Source organism: Ceratosolen solmsi, unplaced genomic scaffold, assembly GCF_000503995.2.
Source record: "Ceratosolen solmsi marchali unplaced genomic scaffold, CerSol_1.0 scaffold47, whole genome shotgun sequence".
Taxonomy (NCBI): domain Eukaryota; kingdom Metazoa; phylum Arthropoda; class Insecta; order Hymenoptera; family Agaonidae; genus Ceratosolen; species Ceratosolen solmsi.
The window spans coordinates 7,580,347-7,601,350 of record NW_011948419.1 but is presented as its reverse complement, the minus strand read 5'-3'; the positions used below and the strand labels follow the sequence as shown (position 1 = coordinate 7,601,350).

Genomic DNA, 21,004 nt, shown 5'->3' with positions numbered 1-21,004 from the left:
TTTGCAATAAATTAAATGAAAAATAATAACCATTGCGACGTAAATAAAGCAAACACTATTTTTAAAAAATAATTGTATTCAATTTAAAAAAAAATTGAGATACATTATTTACACATTTTTAGATTAATAAACACTTTACAGTAGTAACAAATTTTAAAAGGCGATGAAGAAATTATTTATGTGATCATAGAATCTTGTGATATTTTATATTAATATAGATCAATACGAAACTTCTTGCAAATAAGAAAATGTTATTTGAATAAATTAGTCGGTCGGCTTTAAAAACAACTCCTCTTCACATCTTTATTCTTTAATGATATATCATGCTTGATGATGCTATAAGCAATAAAGGAATTAAAAAACATACATAATAGTCTCAATTGTATTTAATGCAAAATATTAATTAGAATATAAATATATTCTTTCAGAATTAGTATTTGTAAATTTTCAGTTTTAATCGTAATATAGTTAGTGATAACACATTTATGTCTTTATTATTTTAATTGATTGAGTAATAATAAGAAACGTTTCATTTACATTTAACATTATCTTTCAAATAAATAACTTTAATGGTTTACTTACTTAATAGTCCTTGTATGAACTTTTTAATTATTTATGTTATTGAATTGTAATAGCATTATTTTATGGTACAATTTGAAGTGATATTAAAAAGTCAAAAATGTACAGTAAATTTTAATCTTGCATAGGTTGTACATATAAAAGGTACAGCAACAACACCTCTTTAACGAATTGCATAAATTGTACATTCAAGCGCAGTACAAAAGTGTAAAAGAATTTTATAATGATGAAAATATATTTTGTTAAAATTTTATTCATTCGAAGATTCCATAAAGATAATCGCATTAACAGATTACCTTAATTATAGCTAAGCAGTGAAATAAAATTTTATAGAATAAAAAAGTAAAACAAACTGTAAATCGAGCTAGTTTGACATTGGGTCTGGACATTAATGGGAAATGTTAGGGCTCAGACAAAATCAATATACAAAGGTATTCAAGGGTATTTATAGCTCTATAGTTATTCATATCGAAACAATAATCGGCCAAGCTGAGCCGAAAGAACGCTGGCTGTGGTTTATTAAATTTTGGTTTGCACAAGTAGGATAAAATAAGCATATTTGTGTAATGACGATTGCGGGGGGTGAATAAGACTCGGCCCGAGCCCTGTGACGAAGGTGAAGCCACGTGAGTAACGGTATCAGCTCGGCTTCGGTTTCGGCTTCGGTTTTGGCGTCAAGGCTGGCGTCTGCGTCGGCTGCTAGAGTAGCTACATAAGCGGCTGTTGGCCTGGGTGGGGGTGGAGTGAAAGAAGGGGCGCGATGTTCGGTCGTAATCGGACTCGATGGCGAGCAAACACGAGTCAGCACGAAGGTAAAGCGCGCGCCGGCAGACGGTCTTCGCGCGTCGAGGCAATCGGTTGTTTTCCGTCGGCTTTTTGCTTGTCGTCGCGAATATAGCCTAGACTACCTGGTCACTGTGTCCGAGTGATTCGCTGTTCGGTGTAAGACGAGAAACGGTGCGCGGTATCCGATACCAGTGTGTCAGTGCAATCGACTTCGTGCGAGTTTACCCAGCTGCAGAGGTGTTCCCCTCCTCTTCCTTCCCAACCCGAATATAGTAGTTCCTTGTCAAGTGACGACCAGCCACATCTGGACACCATGACCACGAAGATGTACCAACGAACCAACGATGTCGTCGTGAGCGCGACCCTCCTCCTGGTGCTCCTCTCGTTCACGTCCATTCAAGGTTGGTTGATCGGTTGGTCCCTCTCTGGGATAACTGCCTCTGCATCGGAGGTTTGCCGGCTTTCGGGGTTCGAGGTTCTTAGGTCGAAGACCATAAGCCGAAGTCAGGATACGCGACCCTTGTAATGTGTTCTCGTGCTCGTACTCGAGCCACTCTCTTCTATGGTTAACGCGTATACCGGATTCTTGTTGATAAACAATATCGTAGTCCTTTTTTACCACCTGGGCTCGATAATCTCTCAAGCTCGTGATAACCATTTTGGTAAATTAATTTACTCATTTTTTAAGTGTCTATTTATTATGCAAATTGAATAGACGTTGGCAGCATGGCAACTGTTTTACATCTGAATTTCTACAGCTGTCGATGTTCAGAAGAAATCACGATTACTAGCTTCTTCCGATTGTCAATCGTTGTTCCCTGGTGAACGTTCTTTGAGAAAAAAATCCATTTTCGTGTAGCATGTCGTAAAAGATAAAACGTGTTAGACTGCGTGATAGAGCGCGAAATTTAGTTAAATTTACAAATAAAGAGTGGGACATTCTCGAAGAACCGAATATTCAATTAACTAGTTACAAATTACGAAGAAAGAACAGATTGCGAGTGGATAAATGTGAAAACTGATTCTCTCTTGCAACATAATATAGTAATACAGAATGCATGCAGAACATTAATAACGATCAATAAGCGCATTTAAAGATGAGGGGAAAAAATCGGAATAACTATTCGATGGAGCCGTGCATTATGCGACAACGAACCCCTGATTCCTTGTAAAATTTCTTGGCTTCGTTGATTCATATCATTACGGTCAAAGAAGGAAAGAGAAAAAAGAAGAAGGGAATGCTAGAAAAATCATGCAGTATGATCGGGGAGGGGAGTATAATATCTCGACACTTCTTCCGTGTACCCGTCTTTCGATCATATGCCGTTACTCTCTTCACGTAGGTGCATTCGAGAAGACGTGGCATTGTCTTAGCGCTTTTTCTCCACTGCGAATCAACGCTTTTCCAAATAGTGTGTGTCATTTTTACTTTTTTTTTTTGTTTTTGGTTGAAAGTCGAGCGATTTCGTGACTCCAAAGGTGAAATAGAATCAATAGCATTATCAGCAATGTTGTCACAATCTAAACCACAGTTCATTATAGAATGTAGATCGTATAGTAGAAAACTATGTATAATACCTACAGCATAACAAATGCTTTTCTTTCAAAATTTCATTTTTATCTTTTATTCTAAATAAAAAGATACGATAGTCTGAAAACAAATATTTACTTACCGATTTTATAAAAAATGTACGAAAATGTATCCAAATAAAATGCAAATATTGTTAGATAATTTTTTAATCAATAAGGACAATTTTTTTGATTAATTTTTTTAAAAGAAATTTTTAGAAAAATTTTCTTCTTGTTGGACGCCTAAAATATATCTAATTCAAAATCGTATGAAACTTTTTTTTTCTAGGCAAGCTTCAAACTTTTTGAAAATTTAAAAAATCGAAAAATTCAATTTTAAAACAAGTATTATAATGTTCTTGGTTATAAAAAAAGTGATGTTTTACGCTATCCACTTAATAGATTAGTATCTTGGAAAATTAATGTTAAAGTTGAGCTTCAAAACATTGACAAATATTTTGAATATTGTAACCATCAATTAAAGGAAAACCTTCATTTTTTTTTATCCTTCTTAATATACGGTTTTCTTAACCTATCGCTAAAATTCTATTTATCTTGCTTTTCAGATTCAATATAACTTTTTTGTTTGTTTAACCGATGCTGTAAATTATAGTTTTTCTTAACTCACAATAGATATTGATTAAATACGTCATTTTTCACGATACCTATAAGATGGCATTAAATGAGATAATATATTTATTAAAAAGTCGTATTTTAACGAATTAAATTTTCTCTTTTAATTATAATAAATATAAAGCAAAGCTTGATTACGCTTGTTCAGAAAAAGTTAATTTTTGTATATCTTCATTCGTTTGTTTACTCATTCATATTCCATATAAATGTAATTATTTTGCATCTTTTGTAGAATGTCAAATTATTATATCAATCAAACATATACAAAAAAATAAAATGACAAAAAATGATAATATTGTAATGAAAGAAATAAAAAACATTAAATTGTTTAAGGATCTATATTACAATTGTAAAATGGTAATAATCTAAGTAACCTTGATAACCAGAGATACCGATCGGGCCAGAATCGAAGAACGTTATAATTCGATGTGACATATTAAGGAAAATTCTAAAAATTTATTAATCTTTGCTCGGATTGTTTTCTGCTCACGGAAAGTACCGTAGATAACCATCTTTTGTTTTCAAACATAAGGAGTGCAAGAGAAACGCATTATATTCGAAATTCTATTTTAATATTTAAATAATCTCTCTTGTCGAATTGTTGAATTATCTGAAAAAAATAACTTACAATTAAAAATTACGGAAGGTATAATTTTGTTTTGTGTCGGATTATTAACACAGTAAATTTGATACAAATCTAACTTTCTTAGCAATTTTTGGTATCGTTAGTTTGAGCTTGTGACAACCAATAACTGATTTACTTATACTGGCAATTACGAAAACAAATAAGTCCTCTTTCACAATGGTAGTGGGTTTATTTTGATTTTGCAATTTCGCCCTTTCTTGAGTATTAGAAGACACGATAAAAATGAGTCAAGTATTAACCTTTTCGCTAGAATTGATAATTTTGCGAAACAACAAAGAAACAAACATTTATCCAGTGCAATAATGTAATTCTTGGATTATCCTTCATTTATGAAGACTGATAAATTAAATAAATTATATTGACGCCTATGTTCACATTAAGAATTGATTTATTAATTTTTACGTAATTATTAGTTTATATTTACAATAAATCAGTCAATGTACAAGAGCTGATTTATATAAACAATTAAAAATTCAGATGACAATAGAAAAGATAAAGAATAAAATAATAGAGAAGATCTCCACAGAATGTATTATTATGTTCGCACTTGAAGCTTCTAATGACAAACGAGTCGTGCAAATGGCACGAACATGATGTAATCACGAGAAATAAGATGGAATTTCTCTCTCATTTTTTCATTTACATTCAGGCGAATTGCCGTTAAGCCATAAATAATCTAATCGGACTTGTAGATTCAGCTTCCCTTTACTACGCATTATGTCATATTATTTTATCTTTTAACATTTATCTTCCAATGTTACATTATTGCTCAATTTTGTAAAAAAATTTCGATCGTAAATTTACGGATTCATTATTTTTTATTTTCGGAATAACTTTATCGAAAAAATTGAAAACTTTTTACTCTTATTTATTAATATAGCATTCTAACGTATTTGTATAACTTAAAACAATAGTAGTACAGGAAAAAAGAAAGCCTACAAAAATATACAACTACTTTTGTAAAGTATTTGGTATTTCAAAAAATAATAAAAATTGCTAATTGTGCAAACTGGAAAAGAGAACGCATTGATTGCATTAAACTTTCTTTCATAATTTGATTATTTTATGATCTTTAACATTGTTGTGTAATTTGATACATTTTCCACTAGGCTGAGACTGAGACTCCTTGAATTTTTGCAAACTACTTAGTGCTAATCTGAAGTTATTGATGCGGTATTCTCGTGACGTCGAAATTTAAAGATACGAAGAAAGATGCATAATGACCAAATGCATTTGGCATTTAGGAAAAATGGCGCCAAATACGTCATAAAATATAAAGAAGGTTAAAAAAGAAGATATGATAATTTGCGGAAAGTACAACCGGCTCGAGTATTAGTGTTTTATTCGTAAAATATAAGTATAATAAAAAATGATACTTTTATAGTGCTTTTACTAAAGTACGTCAAAAATGTGTGTTGCAAAGTAAGCTTATAATAATTGCATTTATTTCAAACAGTTAAGAAAATATTTATTTAATTATAAGCAATGTTTATATATTCCTCTGTCGAAAGTTTGTATAACAGCATTTTGAATATATTCCAGCAAAAATTAATTCTAAGCTACACATTAATTATTCAGTAACAATTTTATAAATTTTTTCAAAATACTTTTGTAATTTATAATATCCTTATATGAATTGATCTATTTTTTATATATAATTAAATACTTGATATAACATTATTTTTTACGTTAATTTTACACATTAATTTTTACAATTCTGTTGCCTCTATTATTATATCTAGTAATTAAATTAACTTTCCAAAATTCGTGATTTAAAAAATTCTAATTATAACGATATATGATTTATTTTACTTTCAATTATCTTTTGAAACTGTTGTAAGTGATTTTTTTTAGTAAAAATTTAATGAGTTTAAAATTATAATGGGAATTGTTATTTTCTCGTTATAATTTTATACACAAGGTTTATAACAAAGTGTTTTTGTATCTAATTAAATTAATCAAATGAAAAGACGACTACAATATCAATACAACAATTACAGGTAACCTATGAAAATTATTCTTAAGTACGTAGATGTCTAATAAATATATGTACATTACGTAATGAAATTTAAGGTTGTTCAAAATTTTAATCCATACCAATTATAAATCAGAATGACTTAATTAATTTTCTTCTCACTAGTCTTAAGTTATAATGAGACCTACTAGAGTTTCATTCAATTAACTATTTAGCTATTTGTTAGGTCTTGCATTCTGTTTTCTCTTTTGTATTTTGCTTTGAATTTTTCATTCGAAAACCTTAAGACGAAAAAAAGGAACTGATAAAGACTTATTCGACGAGAATAAGATGATCCTTTCAGAATAGTTATTCAACTTAATGCTTAGATTCAATGAAGATTATAATATATATATATATATATATTGATATAATATAATTATACCAATTTGAGGGTAATTTTCCATTTTTCGTGAACTTAAAAAATATTGTTGCCTACGCTGGTTTGCTGCATGAATATTGTATGAGATACCATTTAGAGTGTCATAAAAATCTTATCATTACAAATTCTTTATTAGATGTTTAAGGATTTCACACAAACAAATATGATAAAAAAATTTTACAATGAATTTTGTATTTAATTAAAAAATGGTATTCTCTTAAATATATAGTGAGTATTGTTGTCATATAAAGATATTATTTTATAAATTTTATCAGAATATATTATGTACTTTATTTTATCAAACACATTCTTATTGCAGTATTAAATTATATATAAACTTTTAGAATAAGAATAGTCTTTAATTTCATTCTTTTTAAATATTTATTCGATATATAATATCAGTCAGTATATCGAATTATTTTTAAATTATTGATATTATATAAAAATATAAAATTAAAATAAGGTTTATTGTAAATAAATAAATAAAAATAAATTGATAATATTTCTTTAATGATAATCAAAATACTTTGATTCCTGAATTAATATTTGTTGATAACAGAATTTCTTATAATACTTTCAGGAAATATATAGTAAATGTTCACAGAATTTATTATATGCACACATGAATTTATTATATATAGGATTCCAATGAAAATTTTATAACAAATTTATGTAATAGAAAATTATAGAAACTATAGATTAAAAAAATTAGAAATAATTTTATTAAATATATTTAATAAAACAAATGTTTTTTATTTAAATTTACAAAACTAATATTTTATAGAAATATTATTAAAGAACTGACTAATTATAAATAAATTAAAAATGTGTATTTTATAAAATTTATATATACAGATGTTCTATATGGTTGTATTAATTGATATTTTCATTTCATTTTAGTTTATTAAAAGGTAAGGAATTGACATCCTTTAAAATATTATTCATAATCTTTAAATAGATATAAAAGCACGAAATTTCAATGTACAATAATAAAATTATAAAAAGATGAAATGTTTTATGAACCTTTTTTTTCTTTATAATTTTCATAATTCAAATCTAGCGCGATTAAAAATATATATATATATATATATATATATATATATATATATGCTTATTTTAATTTACGATATTTTGCAGTAATAATACATCAAAGGGTGATATATACATCATTAATTGGAATATTCGCTTGTACGCATAGGTATTGTATACCGAATCGCAAAAGAACGAGTCTGAATCTCTTTGAACAAACATGAGAGAACAAACAATCGAGAGAAAGAGGGGGAATGATATATATATATATATATATATATATATATACAACAGACACACAGACAGACTGACAGACAGAAAGACAGACTGACTGACTGACTGACTGAAGGACAGATAGATACACAGAATGGAGAAGTGGTTTATAGAACATTAAATATTGAACCGGCCAAACCGGTTATTTCGTTAGTTTCATATCAAGTGCACAATCGTTTCAATCGCTGTCGTCGTCCACCATGTCAACGGAAAAAGTAAAGGCGAGGCGTGAGAACTCACAATGCATCGCGATCTCCGTTTGAACATATTGTCTGATTTAGTCATATGAACTCACCTGTGTGAGAAGTTTCAAGCCAGATGTTTTACTTTAAAAGCTCCTCTTGCATCAAACTTAATTCTAATAAATGTTCCATCTGATATTTTATATAGCGAAGCGCTCAATTTTATTTTTCTTTCTCCAACCGAAAATTTCTTTTAAGGCTAATCTATCAATTTTGGCTTTGTAGGACAAGCTTAAATGATGTAATATCATGTCTTAAAATAATTTCGTGTAAAATAATTATTATTCTATTCAAATAAGTTTTCGAAAATTTAAGTGTTTTAAATGATATTTATATAACTATAAGATAATTATTGTGATAGTTTTCGTTAGAATGAAAATAATAAAATTGCGAGAATCAATAAATAAAGTAGTGGTAGTAGCTCATAACCGACGAAATCTCTCTTTCTTTATAAAGAATCTTCTCCATGCTTGTAAGGCGAGTGCCTTATAAGTCCTAAACATCGACACTAATTGCATCTCATCTATTACTTGAAGCGCAGAAATCGTTAAGTAGCGTTGATCCACTTTGGACAAAAATAACCGTAAGTATCTTCGAGATCGAAACCCTAATAATAAATTCTGATTGAAAACCAGCTACGAGTAGACTTATATAGTAAATAAATTGAAACATTGGCAAGTTCCAATCTTTGCATCTTAATGCTTGACACTCCTGCGTGTGTAGATTTATTTTGTTGGTACTGCACCGACGACTCATAATCAGTGACCATCACTTGAAGCATGGAACCAAAACACATACCTACTCATACCTCTGAAGTAGGTACTGAAGCGCAGGCCTCGTATCTTATGTATCACGTCGATGTTCGCACCGAAGGTCAGCTGCCGGGAAATTTAACTTACCTGTTACATCCCGACATTCTTCTATGTAACTCGATTAGGCAACGTCCTTTATCCCTACAACTTTATCTGGAACTTTAGCACTTGTATTCGAGTTTCTACGATACCGGGAATCCTCGTTTTGTTGTAACCAATATCAATTTGTAGTCACGCGTGTACGACGCTTCCGATGAAATTATTGTTCTCGCTTGGGAATGGCGAGGTGACGTAGATGTTCATTGTCGCGTGTTGGAATGGAATTTAGGTAAGTGGAATTAAGCAAAGCTACTGTATTTTAACGGCATGTATTCCATTAATTTCATCAAGGAATCATTTTTTCCTGACATAATTTTGAAACGAAAGGAGCTATACATGTTTTATTACCAAATCGATACATGATTTTCATTCAAATAGTATTATTAAAAATATTCAGAAAATCATCATTTGTCACATTTTACATAATACGTGGTACATCATTTAATCTTTTCTATTAAATGAGTCTATAAAATTTAATAAGTTTAAAGACGTTTAGAAATAAGAAAATCTGTTTCGACTGCTGGTGTTGTATTATCTATATGGCCATTCTGAAATTTTTACATAGTTATTAAAATAAGTTTAATGGAGGCTCTTCTAATAATCTTTCTATTATAAAAGTACAAAATTTTCGAAATTTTAACGACCCTGCAGCTGAATAAGAACTTGTGAACTTTTAACTTAATTACTTAAGAACATGTTTCAATACGGCTAATGAGTTGTAATTTCTCAGTTAAAAACCTGCTTCTGAACTTTTTTCTCTGCTTTAAGGCTCAGTTATGAAAATAGCTAATAAGAGTAATATACCCTCATATTTTGGTTAACAGCTGAAATTTGAAGCTTCTTGAAGCCGTGCATAGTTTATTTTAACATTGCATTCTTATTTTACTGCAACTACATTAAACAGTACCATTACCAATAGCGCTGCTAGTGTTAATTTTATCTCCACCTTTACTATCATAGTTTGGTACTCTCTAAAAGTAAAGAAACTATATTATTTAATGTAATTGTTCATTCAAACGTTAAAGCAAAATATGAGATTCAACTTTTTCATTGCCAAGCCCTTTGATGAACACAAACCATGTGCATACCGTTATTGATAAATATTAAAAGTCGTATTTATAAAAAAAAAGGACTTCTAGTTTATCCATGATATTAATATTGATTTAATTATATATTTACACATGTATATAAGCACGATATGTCAATATAATACTAAAGTTTTTAATTCACTAAAATGCTAATGTCATATTTACTTACATTGTAAAATTTCCAGGATGGTTATAAGTATATTTTAGCGTACTATTTATAACAATACGATTTAATTTTTTATTATTTTGTTTTTAATCAATAAAGATCAAAATCTGAATTCAATTGATATTATAACATATTATAAAACCTATGCTAATGCCACGTTAATTACTTTTTACTTATCCCCTCTTTTTTGTTAATGTATTGTGTTAGTAATTTAAAACTGGCAAAGTAATTGATATTCAACCAATAGTTGTATCATACTGGTTATGTACATATAAAAAAAATGTTTTCTTAATAATCTTAAAAATTCAGGAAACAAAAATAATTATGACACATATATTTATATTCTACTGCGCTTTTGCGCTTACACATGTAGGTAATATTTTACGCAAGTAGATTTTATTACATAAAGATTCAATTTACGTCATGCAATAACGATCACTAGATGTATGTGCATACCAACTCATGTTAGCGACCCAACTGCGTCGCACCAGGGCATTCCGGCATAAGCCTATCGAGAAATTTTCGTATTCGTTTAACTGAAACATACAGGCATATATGGCTTTTCCATATTGCTATTCGTGTAGTGTGACAGCGATACACGAAACATTATGATGCATAGGTAAGAGGCAAATGAGGGGATAAGTAAGAAAGAAACTTGAGAAAACTTGAGTTAATTGGTTTATTGTCTGACTAAGTTGCAAACCTGCAACTTTTTACCTTCGGTGAAACTTACTGATTGTTCTTATTTACTAATTTATAATTATGTAATGGCTGATTTATAATGATAAAATAATCAGTGCATCTATTTTATTGTTTGTTTCTTGATTTGTGATAGAACATGTAAATCATTACCGATTAATTTTTTATGCTATGCACCAAAAAATTAAATTATATTAAAGTTAATCGTACAAAAAAGGGCATAGAATTCGATAAAGAAAGAGTACATACAAATATAAACGTGTGTATAGATCCATAAAATTTTTGGTGGTAGTTATTGCGTTCTAGGTCTCTTCGAAAAAAGTTTATTGTTGAAGCTAAGAGTCACATGAGTAGTTAACGTAAGCGGCGGTAGAAGAGAAGGTGAAATGACCTAAATACATGAAAAGTTATGTGGCAGGTGTGTCTTAGTATTGTACGGCTGCCGAGGCGATGGCTAAAGCAAGACAGGCCTCTAAACAGGTTTTTACAATCGTGTCTAACTCTTGTCCCTATTATGAGGTATCAGAAGCCTTTTTTTATACTTAGCTCACCATATCTCTTTTTTTCCTTTCCAAGTCCTCAATTTTTCTTAAATTTCGTCCCGAGATCGTACGCTCATCACTACACCTTCTTTCTCCGTCTAAAAAATATGTCAATTCCTCTCCGATGCATCCATCTTCATTTTATTCTTACTTGATATAGGCTAGGAGCCAATCTTCGAGCAATGTATCTATTAATTATAAATAATAAATTGAAACCAGGAATTTCGTAAGGCAATCCAGGAAACTTGCAATCAAAAACTTTTCTATTTGTATAGACAGTCTGGCTCAATCGTCTATTTTTCCAGACATAAATCCGAGTCATTTTTTATGATATTTCACTATGAATTGATACACGATTTTAGATATTTCTGCACGCATTAGATTTCCTTCAGGGTTTTATCAATACAAATGCTTCGTTTAGACAACTACCGTCTGTATAAGTTTTAAGTATCAGATTATTTTCATTTGTACACGTTAAAGCATCATTTGCTGTAATGTATGTATGTTCATGATTATTTTCTTATAAAATTATTCATTATTTGAACTATATTTATTGCTTTTGCGTAGATCATATAAGTAACATGCATAAATACATGATACATATTTTGTTCACTTGCAATTACAAAGATCATACGTAACTACACCCCTCATCCTTGAAGTTATAAAATGTGATTTTTTATTTGCATTAATATACAAAATATATTTATTATATTTTTGATTACTTTAATAATAAATAAATACTCTCATTTTAATTTTCTATTTCTATTTAAGATACGAAACAAATATGTATGTATACTCGCGCGTGCGTGTGCATATGAAAATATGTACAGGTCTTATTCATTTTAAGAATTGAATTAAATATTACAAATTTTATTTTCAATATACAAAATATAATAATGGTATGCTTTAGTTCTAAATGAATAAATATATAAGTTTTATTTATTTTAATTAAATGATAGACATATATCATATTTTTATAAAAAACTGTTTGTAATTAATTATAATTATATAATTATTTGTGTAATAATATCATTTATGCTTTCAATTTATAAATTAATGTTCAAAACAACTCTAATTAGCGTCGTTTGAAGATTGTAAGTCTACATTATACTAGTAATAATTACAATACTAATACTTAAAATTATAAATACATGGATGCATATGCCAAAGTCAAGATTAATTTATGTAGGACATCTTCTAGGTGCAACGTGAGAACATAATAGGAATCAATTATACAAAAATAGTTGTTACAATGTACAGGTGTGTGAAATCATTAACAAACATGAAAAACTCAAAAAATTGTAAAATAACATATACAATTTCTTAACTGTTTATTAATGTTTATTGAAATGGAATTACCACTAGCTCTGTGTTGTTTGAGGTTTATAAAATTTGTTCACCTACACTTAATTGCTAGCAGTGATCGATTAGCAATTTAATTCTCTTAGCTTTGTAAATGTTTTTTATTAATTAAACTCTTTCATCTTCGTTCTTCGTTAATTTGTTCACGGTAGTACTTTGATTTCAGTTTGCTTTTAATTTAATGCATTTTTATTTAATTTTATGAATTTATTATATTTCGTAAAAAAATTGTTTTTAAGCAATTCGATTGGTGTATTAATTATCAATTTTATTATATATTACAAAAATGTATGTTTGCTAACCATAAAACAAATAATTTTGTCTCATTTTTTATATAATTATTAATAATGTGTTTAATACGAAAGAAATTAATGTATTAATTTCATTTTGAATATCGATAAAAAAATTTTAAAGTCATTTTAAAAGAGTAAATTTATAATAATACATATATATATATATATTTGAATTAAATAATATAAATAAACTATGAACAATATTTACAAAATCCTTTGCATCTACATTCTTTAACAACAGGCATCTATAAGTATGTATATATAACTAGAGGTTCATGAAAGCTTAGAATTACGTTTCATTGGATATTTTGCCTATCACTCCATGTCATCATCATAAAGAAAGAGAATTAAAACAGATCGTGCATATTGTATGACGCTGTTTCTCTGCAAATATTATTATCCGCTGTTTCGAGAGTTGGCATAGGAATCTGTGAACGTACGTCAATAGGGATCGACTTTTATAAGCAAGAAACTCGAAATTGCGTGGGGAAAGCAAACATGTAGTGGAATGTCTTTTGCTCTGACCTTCAGCCACGAAACCACCCTCGATTTTTTCCGCACACACACGCGTGCTGTATTATCTATATATGTTTAAGCAATTATCGATTCTGATTAAAGATTTAATCGCTCTTTCGAATCTCTTTTTATTTTTTACTGGGTTTGTCAGAAAATAAAGAAGGTGATTTCGAAATAATAATGAATTAGTGATTTTCAGTGAAGGAAATTTCAAAATTTTGAATACTACGCAAAAGCTGTCAAAAAAGAGCATTCACAATTTCATTTTCAAATAATAATAGTTATAAATTTAGAAATTCGTGTTTTTCTTTTTCAAGATAATCTATGTTGATTTTTATATTTTTTTATATTTTTAACAAAAGAAAATTTAATTATTACGGCAACATGGCAGTAAACTCTCAGTTGCTTAAGTTTGAATATATCATTCATATATTTTTATGGTATCACGTCTAATATCTCAATATACATGAAATTTTCAAATAGCATTGTTTACTACAGAATAAGATTCAAGAATCTTGTCTTCTGGTTTCTGATTGTTCTCTTAAAACTTTCTAATGATATCTCACGCTTCGTTAAGGGAATATAAGTACAGTCTTAAAGTGGCGTTTGTTTCTATTTTATTATGAAATTATTATTTATTTTATACTGCTAAGCTATAATTTTTTTAACAAAACACAATTTATATGGTACAAGTGTTAGAGATTAGAATTTCGCACGTTAATTTTTTTACTTCTACCGTGTCCATGATCATTCGAGTATTGCTGCGTTAAGATGAAATGTCTGCCTAGAATTAATAAAAATAAAATGAAATTATTTATCGTAAATATTTAACTTTAATAATTGGGTTAAGAATGTACTACTGACATTTAGCTAATAGAGTTATAAGCGCAGTCGAAAGCAGAGTTCATAAAATACTATTGAAATATAAAAATATGTAACATATCTCTAAGTAATTAAAAAAACAATAAATTTATATAATTTTCTTAATTTATGTTGTCACAATTCACAACTATTGTAGACAAATGCAACGCTTATTTGTAAAAAGCAGTGGTTATTTTTCTTTGAATTTTATTACTAAGGCTTGATTAATGTTTATCTTTTGATAAAAACATATAAGCGATCATAAAATATTTGTAATAAAACTAATCCTCTCCCGCGAGTAGTGAGTATTTTAGAGCACTTGTCTAGTTATCGGGACGATTATTCAGTCATGAAAAGTAAATTGTGGCATCACGACGAAAGATATCAAGCGGTCATCTAGTTCACATAATACGCAATTCCTTACCGTCTAATGGTGATCTACGCACGAAAATCTTGGACAATTACTTCTTGAACAGCGGTCTATGAAGTATCGGAGGTACGGTTGCAGCAACGTTAGCCATTAACCCTGGATTTGTGGAGCTCTCCTGAGATAACTCGGGTTGTGTGCCGTTACTGGAGAAATGAAAGGGAACGTCTTGGATCTTGGTCTAGTAGGAATTGAGAGAATGGAGCTCTGCGTTAGGAAAGCTTAATGAAGGTCGATTGCGATGCCATATCTTTGTGTCCTTTTTTTCTTGTTTCGCGTTTCGCTTCATTGCATAGTTCGATACAGATATTTTTTATTCAGATGCAATCAGCTGAAAAACGCTTGCTTGTTTCTAAGTAATGGAGACATTGCAAGTTAATTGATTTGTATAATAATTTGATGACTTGACTATTCTATTAGATGGCTGCAGGAAGCAGTTTAATATGTTATTGGTGTATATAATTTTAATTTACTAATTATTATCATTACCATTATTTTAGAGTAACATTCTGTACAGTAACAGTCACTGAGAAAAAATAAATAAATAGTTTTCTAAAATTACAATATTGTTAAATTATTATTTATATTAAATAGTTCAGAGAGAATAAATTTGTTTATCTATGTTATTCGTATAATTCTCTACGTTATTCAAACTTTATTTTGAAATTGAAAGTTTACAGTTGCGAATCAGAGTAGTATTGTAATAAAATTGAAACAATTTACTGTATAACTATAAAATTCTCTAAAATCAAACAAACTGTTTACTATTTTCTAATACATTCATCGAAATGTATATTCAATATTTTATTTCAATATTAATACTTCTCTAAATCTGTTTATTGAAACTAAATACAATAGAACACTATTTTTTTTAAGAAAAATAATAATAATTCGAATACTCATTTATTTTATCAAAATATTTTTATCTCATTTTTAGCTCATTGTAATATGACATATCCTCATTTTATACATTAAAATAATTAAGTTATACTATTTTTAAATTGTAATAAACTATTTTACTATTATTATGTTATCTGAAGAATGCAGTGTTCATACAGTGATATGTTCGGATTTGTAAATAATAATCACATTATATCTCCTACATATACTTTGATAAAAATATCATAAAATTAAAATTAAAAATAATTTAAAGTTCATTAAAAAATAAAAAATTTGTAATAATGTTGTAAGACTTAAACATTAAACATTATTAATTCATTTAATAGATTCCAAAGCCTCTGATTTTGTTACAATTAATGATTTCAAATGAAACATAAGCCAGTTAACCGAATATTATTAATTTTTTAAGACTGAAAGCTTATGATAAAAAAATTAAATATCTTCAAAAAATTAAGTTGTGGATTACTTTTATTTTAATTTTATTTAATTCATTGGAAGGGAAGAGTGACACAGAGAGAGAGAGAGAGAGAAAGAATAAAAAGAAATAGATTACTTTTTTGTATTTCATACAAAAACAAACATCTTCAGTTTCAGCGATTTCTAAGTAAGAATTTCTAAGAGTGTACTACTTTGGATGTTTTAAATTATTAATTTTTGCCATTGTCATTTTTAAATATCCGTATTTTTAAAAATTACTTAATTCTATAAATTTTCTTGAAATTATATGGATTTTTTATTTAACCACAAAATCATGATTCATTCATTGTGAATATTCAGAACTATACAAGGAAATTGAAAGACTAGATTATATTTATTATAAATTTTGAATAAGTCATTATTACTTTATATTTCATGTATTTTCTATAAACTAGTTGTATAAAGTACTTCATATATTATCAATTTATGTAATAAAAAAATTACATTTAGATTAAATTAAATTTGTAATGCATAATAGAATATGAGACTATTTTTATACATATCTACTATAAGAAAATATACTTATGATCAATATATTACTATTCTTACAGTTATGTGTACAAACTTATTTTCAACAGTGTGGAGTATAAATAACCATATTTTGAAGACAATGCATATTATTATCAATTACATAGGAACGCTACATAAATAGAAAATGAACATTCTTTTTAATTAAATGTGCATGATATCGTTATATATTAGTAAATTTATATTGCATTACCGTTGATATTAGCGTACAAAATGAATACATTTCGAACTTAACTAAAAGTATATGATTTGTAGATTGTGAACATATTATCTTCCAAATAAAAGATGCATGCTTTTATTAGAAATTGAATGTTTTATGTGAGTTTTACCTCCGTAGGTTTCATTTTTATTCTTTATATTAAATTACAGATATTTTTATTATAGCTGTATAATATATATATATATACAAGAAAAATATCTCGTTTAAAAATTTTATTTTAAAAACTAATACTGCTTTACAAAGAGTAAAAATTCTTTTTTTGCGAAAATTATATATGAATATAATACAATGTTCAACTAAATACTTTTTTCCTCAGCGATGACAGAACTTTTAAGCCTATTTATAAAAGTTATTCCCTTTTTTGGACGAAATAGCGCTTTATTATCATTGTAAAATAAAGCATATAATGGAATAGATTTTGCTTCAGTCATCGGTACATCAACAAAACTTAGAAGCTGATTATTGATATAAGAACAATTAGTGTTGGTCATTTAATTATCCGAAAATTTGAAAATGACAAAATAGATAAGAATATTTGTTAAAATAGTAATAGATAATTATAATTGCTGCAGTATTTTTAATTTGTAAATTAAAATACACTATCGAGAATGGTATTGCGCATGGTTAATTGGCTAATAAAGAACAATAAAATGTACAGTTTTATGCTTGTATTGAAAGCAGCACGCGGCGTAAAACTATTGACCCTAGTAGCTTGTTTTCGATACTTTTTTTAAAAGGGTTATTTCTCGCTTCCTTCTGTCTCGATTGTTCTTGGATTGTTTCATTACTCAGGCCATTAATCACATACTTTCGTTTTAAAGGTTTCATATATTGTATGTGGTCGAGTACTCTTCAAGTTGTAGGCGAAGAATGAAGTCGTTAGATATAGGATAAAAAAAATTTCGCTTTATTCGTTGTAAATGCGTTTGTACCTGAATCCCTTTCCTCTTTCGTCGTTTTATCTCAACGAAGAAATTATTACTTGTCCGTATTTATCAACTCTACATTTCTTGGACAAAGTTTATTCAATTACTATGGATAATTCAATTAATGCTCGACTGCTAGAAATACTTTTTTCTCGTTACTTTTACGTCTATACTAATGTATTGTATTACTACGTAAATCTTGTGTTGTATTATATATTGCTACTACACAAATTTTCATATAGTTCTATAGTAACAAATATTCGATATTATAAAAAATAATTGGAAATATATATTTATATTTATCTTATTTGGATTGTAATTATATATACAGTATTAAATAGCATGTCAGTAAATTATATTACTGATTTGCTTCACATAAAAGTTATATGTTAGTATAGTTATGTATTAGTATAATGGTTTAAATTTTTATTACCAGAAAAAGTCACTATTGAATAAAATAAAATGTTTATTAGTAGAATTGTTTAATTTAAAAGAAACTAAATCTTCTATTAGCATAATGTAATGATATTAAAATTAAAACATATTTCAGCGTTCTTTATATGCGTGTGCAAATAAATTCCTTTAATCAAGTGTTTGGTGTATTAAATACAATGATAGTTCACTGATTCTAATGGAATATAAATTTTTTTTTTATATTAAAAATATGCAAACTATGGAATATGCTTTACCATGTTGAATTAATATTATAATAAAGAAAAAATTTAATTCACATCAAGTTTTGCATTGGTAAAGACACAAATGTACGTAGAAATTCTATGAAATAGAGAGAGAGAGAGAGAGAGAGAAAGACGAGGAGAGGCGAAGTGTTCATACAGAATATAGAAAAGAAAGCCTGAACAGACAAGGCTTGATCGTCCGTTGCTTGTATTAGTACATATACATGTAGACAAGGTAACGATGAAAGCTGATGTAGATAAGTGGCAAGGTGTTTTTCAATCCATTCATCGTTTATAAGACATCTTCCTAAATAAGCGCATACCGAAGCAGATTTCGTCAGCGAGAACTCTTACGCGCATGTATAGTGTGTAATACGTAGGTTGGATGATGTATTCGCTCGAATCTTTTGCAATGAATTGCGACGCTCGCGAAACGTTCAGCGAGAAAGAGAGTAGAAAATGTAGTATAAATGCGCTGTAGTAGTGAAAAGGCACATACAACGCCGGGCGATTCTCCCTCTCTCTAAGGCTCTATCTGCAATCCCGATGGTCTCGGCCCATTGTCACGTAGTAAAGGACTCTGAACATAAAAATCAAGACAGCCTGAAAATTATTATGAGATGTTTTACTTATATTGACACTTGTGTTATAAAATGTACATTTCGAAGTAACTAATATATTGCTCGTGTGACAAGATGAAAGATTGCGACAGTGAAGTATTTAATTTTTTTTTATTTTGTTTAAATATCAATAATAATTTCAACTGCTGTTGGTAATGGAAATGATTTTTCATTGTGCATACATTTATATCGATACTATTAGTATTATACATACTACATACTATTATGCATATGATGTATTGAAACCAAGAATATTTTTACAAACAGTCTTGCACTCGGCCACGATTTTAGCCGAGAATTGTAAAATAAAGAAATCAAAAGTTGGGTGTTATATATGATATGGAATTCAACTTTAGCCACCGCACCATTTTCTTTCCTACGTCTTGTTGCTGATTTTGCAATTAACAAAAGTAAAAGTTCTTTGAAAAGCCGTACAGGCACAATGGAATGTATGTTACCTCTGTTTGTAATTATTCAATAAATCCGAAAGCAAATCTTCACATTAACCGTTGTTTTCAGTAGTCGAGACTTGTTTGCACAATGAGCCTCAGTAAAATTTACCAAAGCTTAAATAAACCATATGTTGGGATAAATAAGAGCAAAGACAGGTTGATGCGTTGTTTTAATTTTAAAGATAATTGTGCTCAAGAGCGTGTAATTTATGTATGTTTAATTAAAAGAGGTTAATGTAGTGTGCGCAAGTGTGACAGTTCCAAAGACGAAAACGTCCGCAGGTGAGTGGCTCGAGAGAGATGAGCGATTCGTTGCAGATGAAGCCTAAGGCGGACTTTTGTTAGATGGTGTATGCGCGGCCAACAAACCGCGGATCGGCGACTCGTGTAAGGGGGAAGTGACCGAGCGAACCGGTTAGACAGGTTCTCTGCTCGAGAGTAGACGAAAGCTCTCTACTCCGTTATCCTCTTTTCTCTCTTCTCATTTCCTTCTCTTCCAACATTTACTCCCACCTCTCCCAGACAGCTTCTTCTTAGACTCGCCCTTCCCTGACTCTTTATATTTTTTCGTTTTCACCAGGATACTGTGCGAACAGCTTTGTTACTCTTTTATTTCTTCTCTTCCACCCTTTCTTACTACTTTCCTTGTCCACTAAGCGCAGAAAAGCAGAAGCTTGCAGATAACCATTTGAAAAGAAAAACGAACATACTAGGTGTCTTTCAATTCTTTAAAGATTTCTTTTCATTAATTTCATTAGTATTATGTTATCAGATATTTTGTGTAAATGTTTTTTTTATAAAACTTTTTATTCAAAGACATAATATCAATCATAATACAGGAATTGCATGAAATTGTTGTTAACATAAAGCAAACAATTTAACGAAGTTTTCCGCTGAATGTACTAGAAAATTGCTCTTTAAACATTCCACTTGAATCACATTTTATATAAATATACTTCATTTGAACGAAAGTATTATTTACTATAATTAAGTATGCTACACTATACCATAATTAAATAAAATACTTTTATTTTTATTAGATTAAAATAAATTAAATCTAAGTATGCTTTTAATTGGATTTATATTGCAATATTAAAATTAACAGAAAATATTTGTAAGTAAAGTTAAATATTTTAATTAAAAAATAATTACATCTATTTTTCTAAATAACTTTCAATTAAATTTA

General features: G+C 28.6%; 1 protein-coding gene across 1 annotated transcript in view; it reads left to right on the top strand.

Moving 5' to 3' along the window:
* Positions 1-1,461: 1,461 nt before the first annotated feature.
* The window catches only part of Fas3 (fasciclin 3), a 354,642-nt gene continuing 335,099 nt past the window's right edge, over positions 1,462-21,004 (top strand). Inside the window, exon 1 of the mRNA XM_011497827.1 lies at positions 1,462-1,766. Within this exon, the coding sequence (XP_011496129.1) occupies positions 1,679-1,766 (88 nt within the window). The 5' untranslated portion in view covers positions 1,462-1,678. The remainder of the gene's footprint in view (positions 1,767-21,004) is intronic.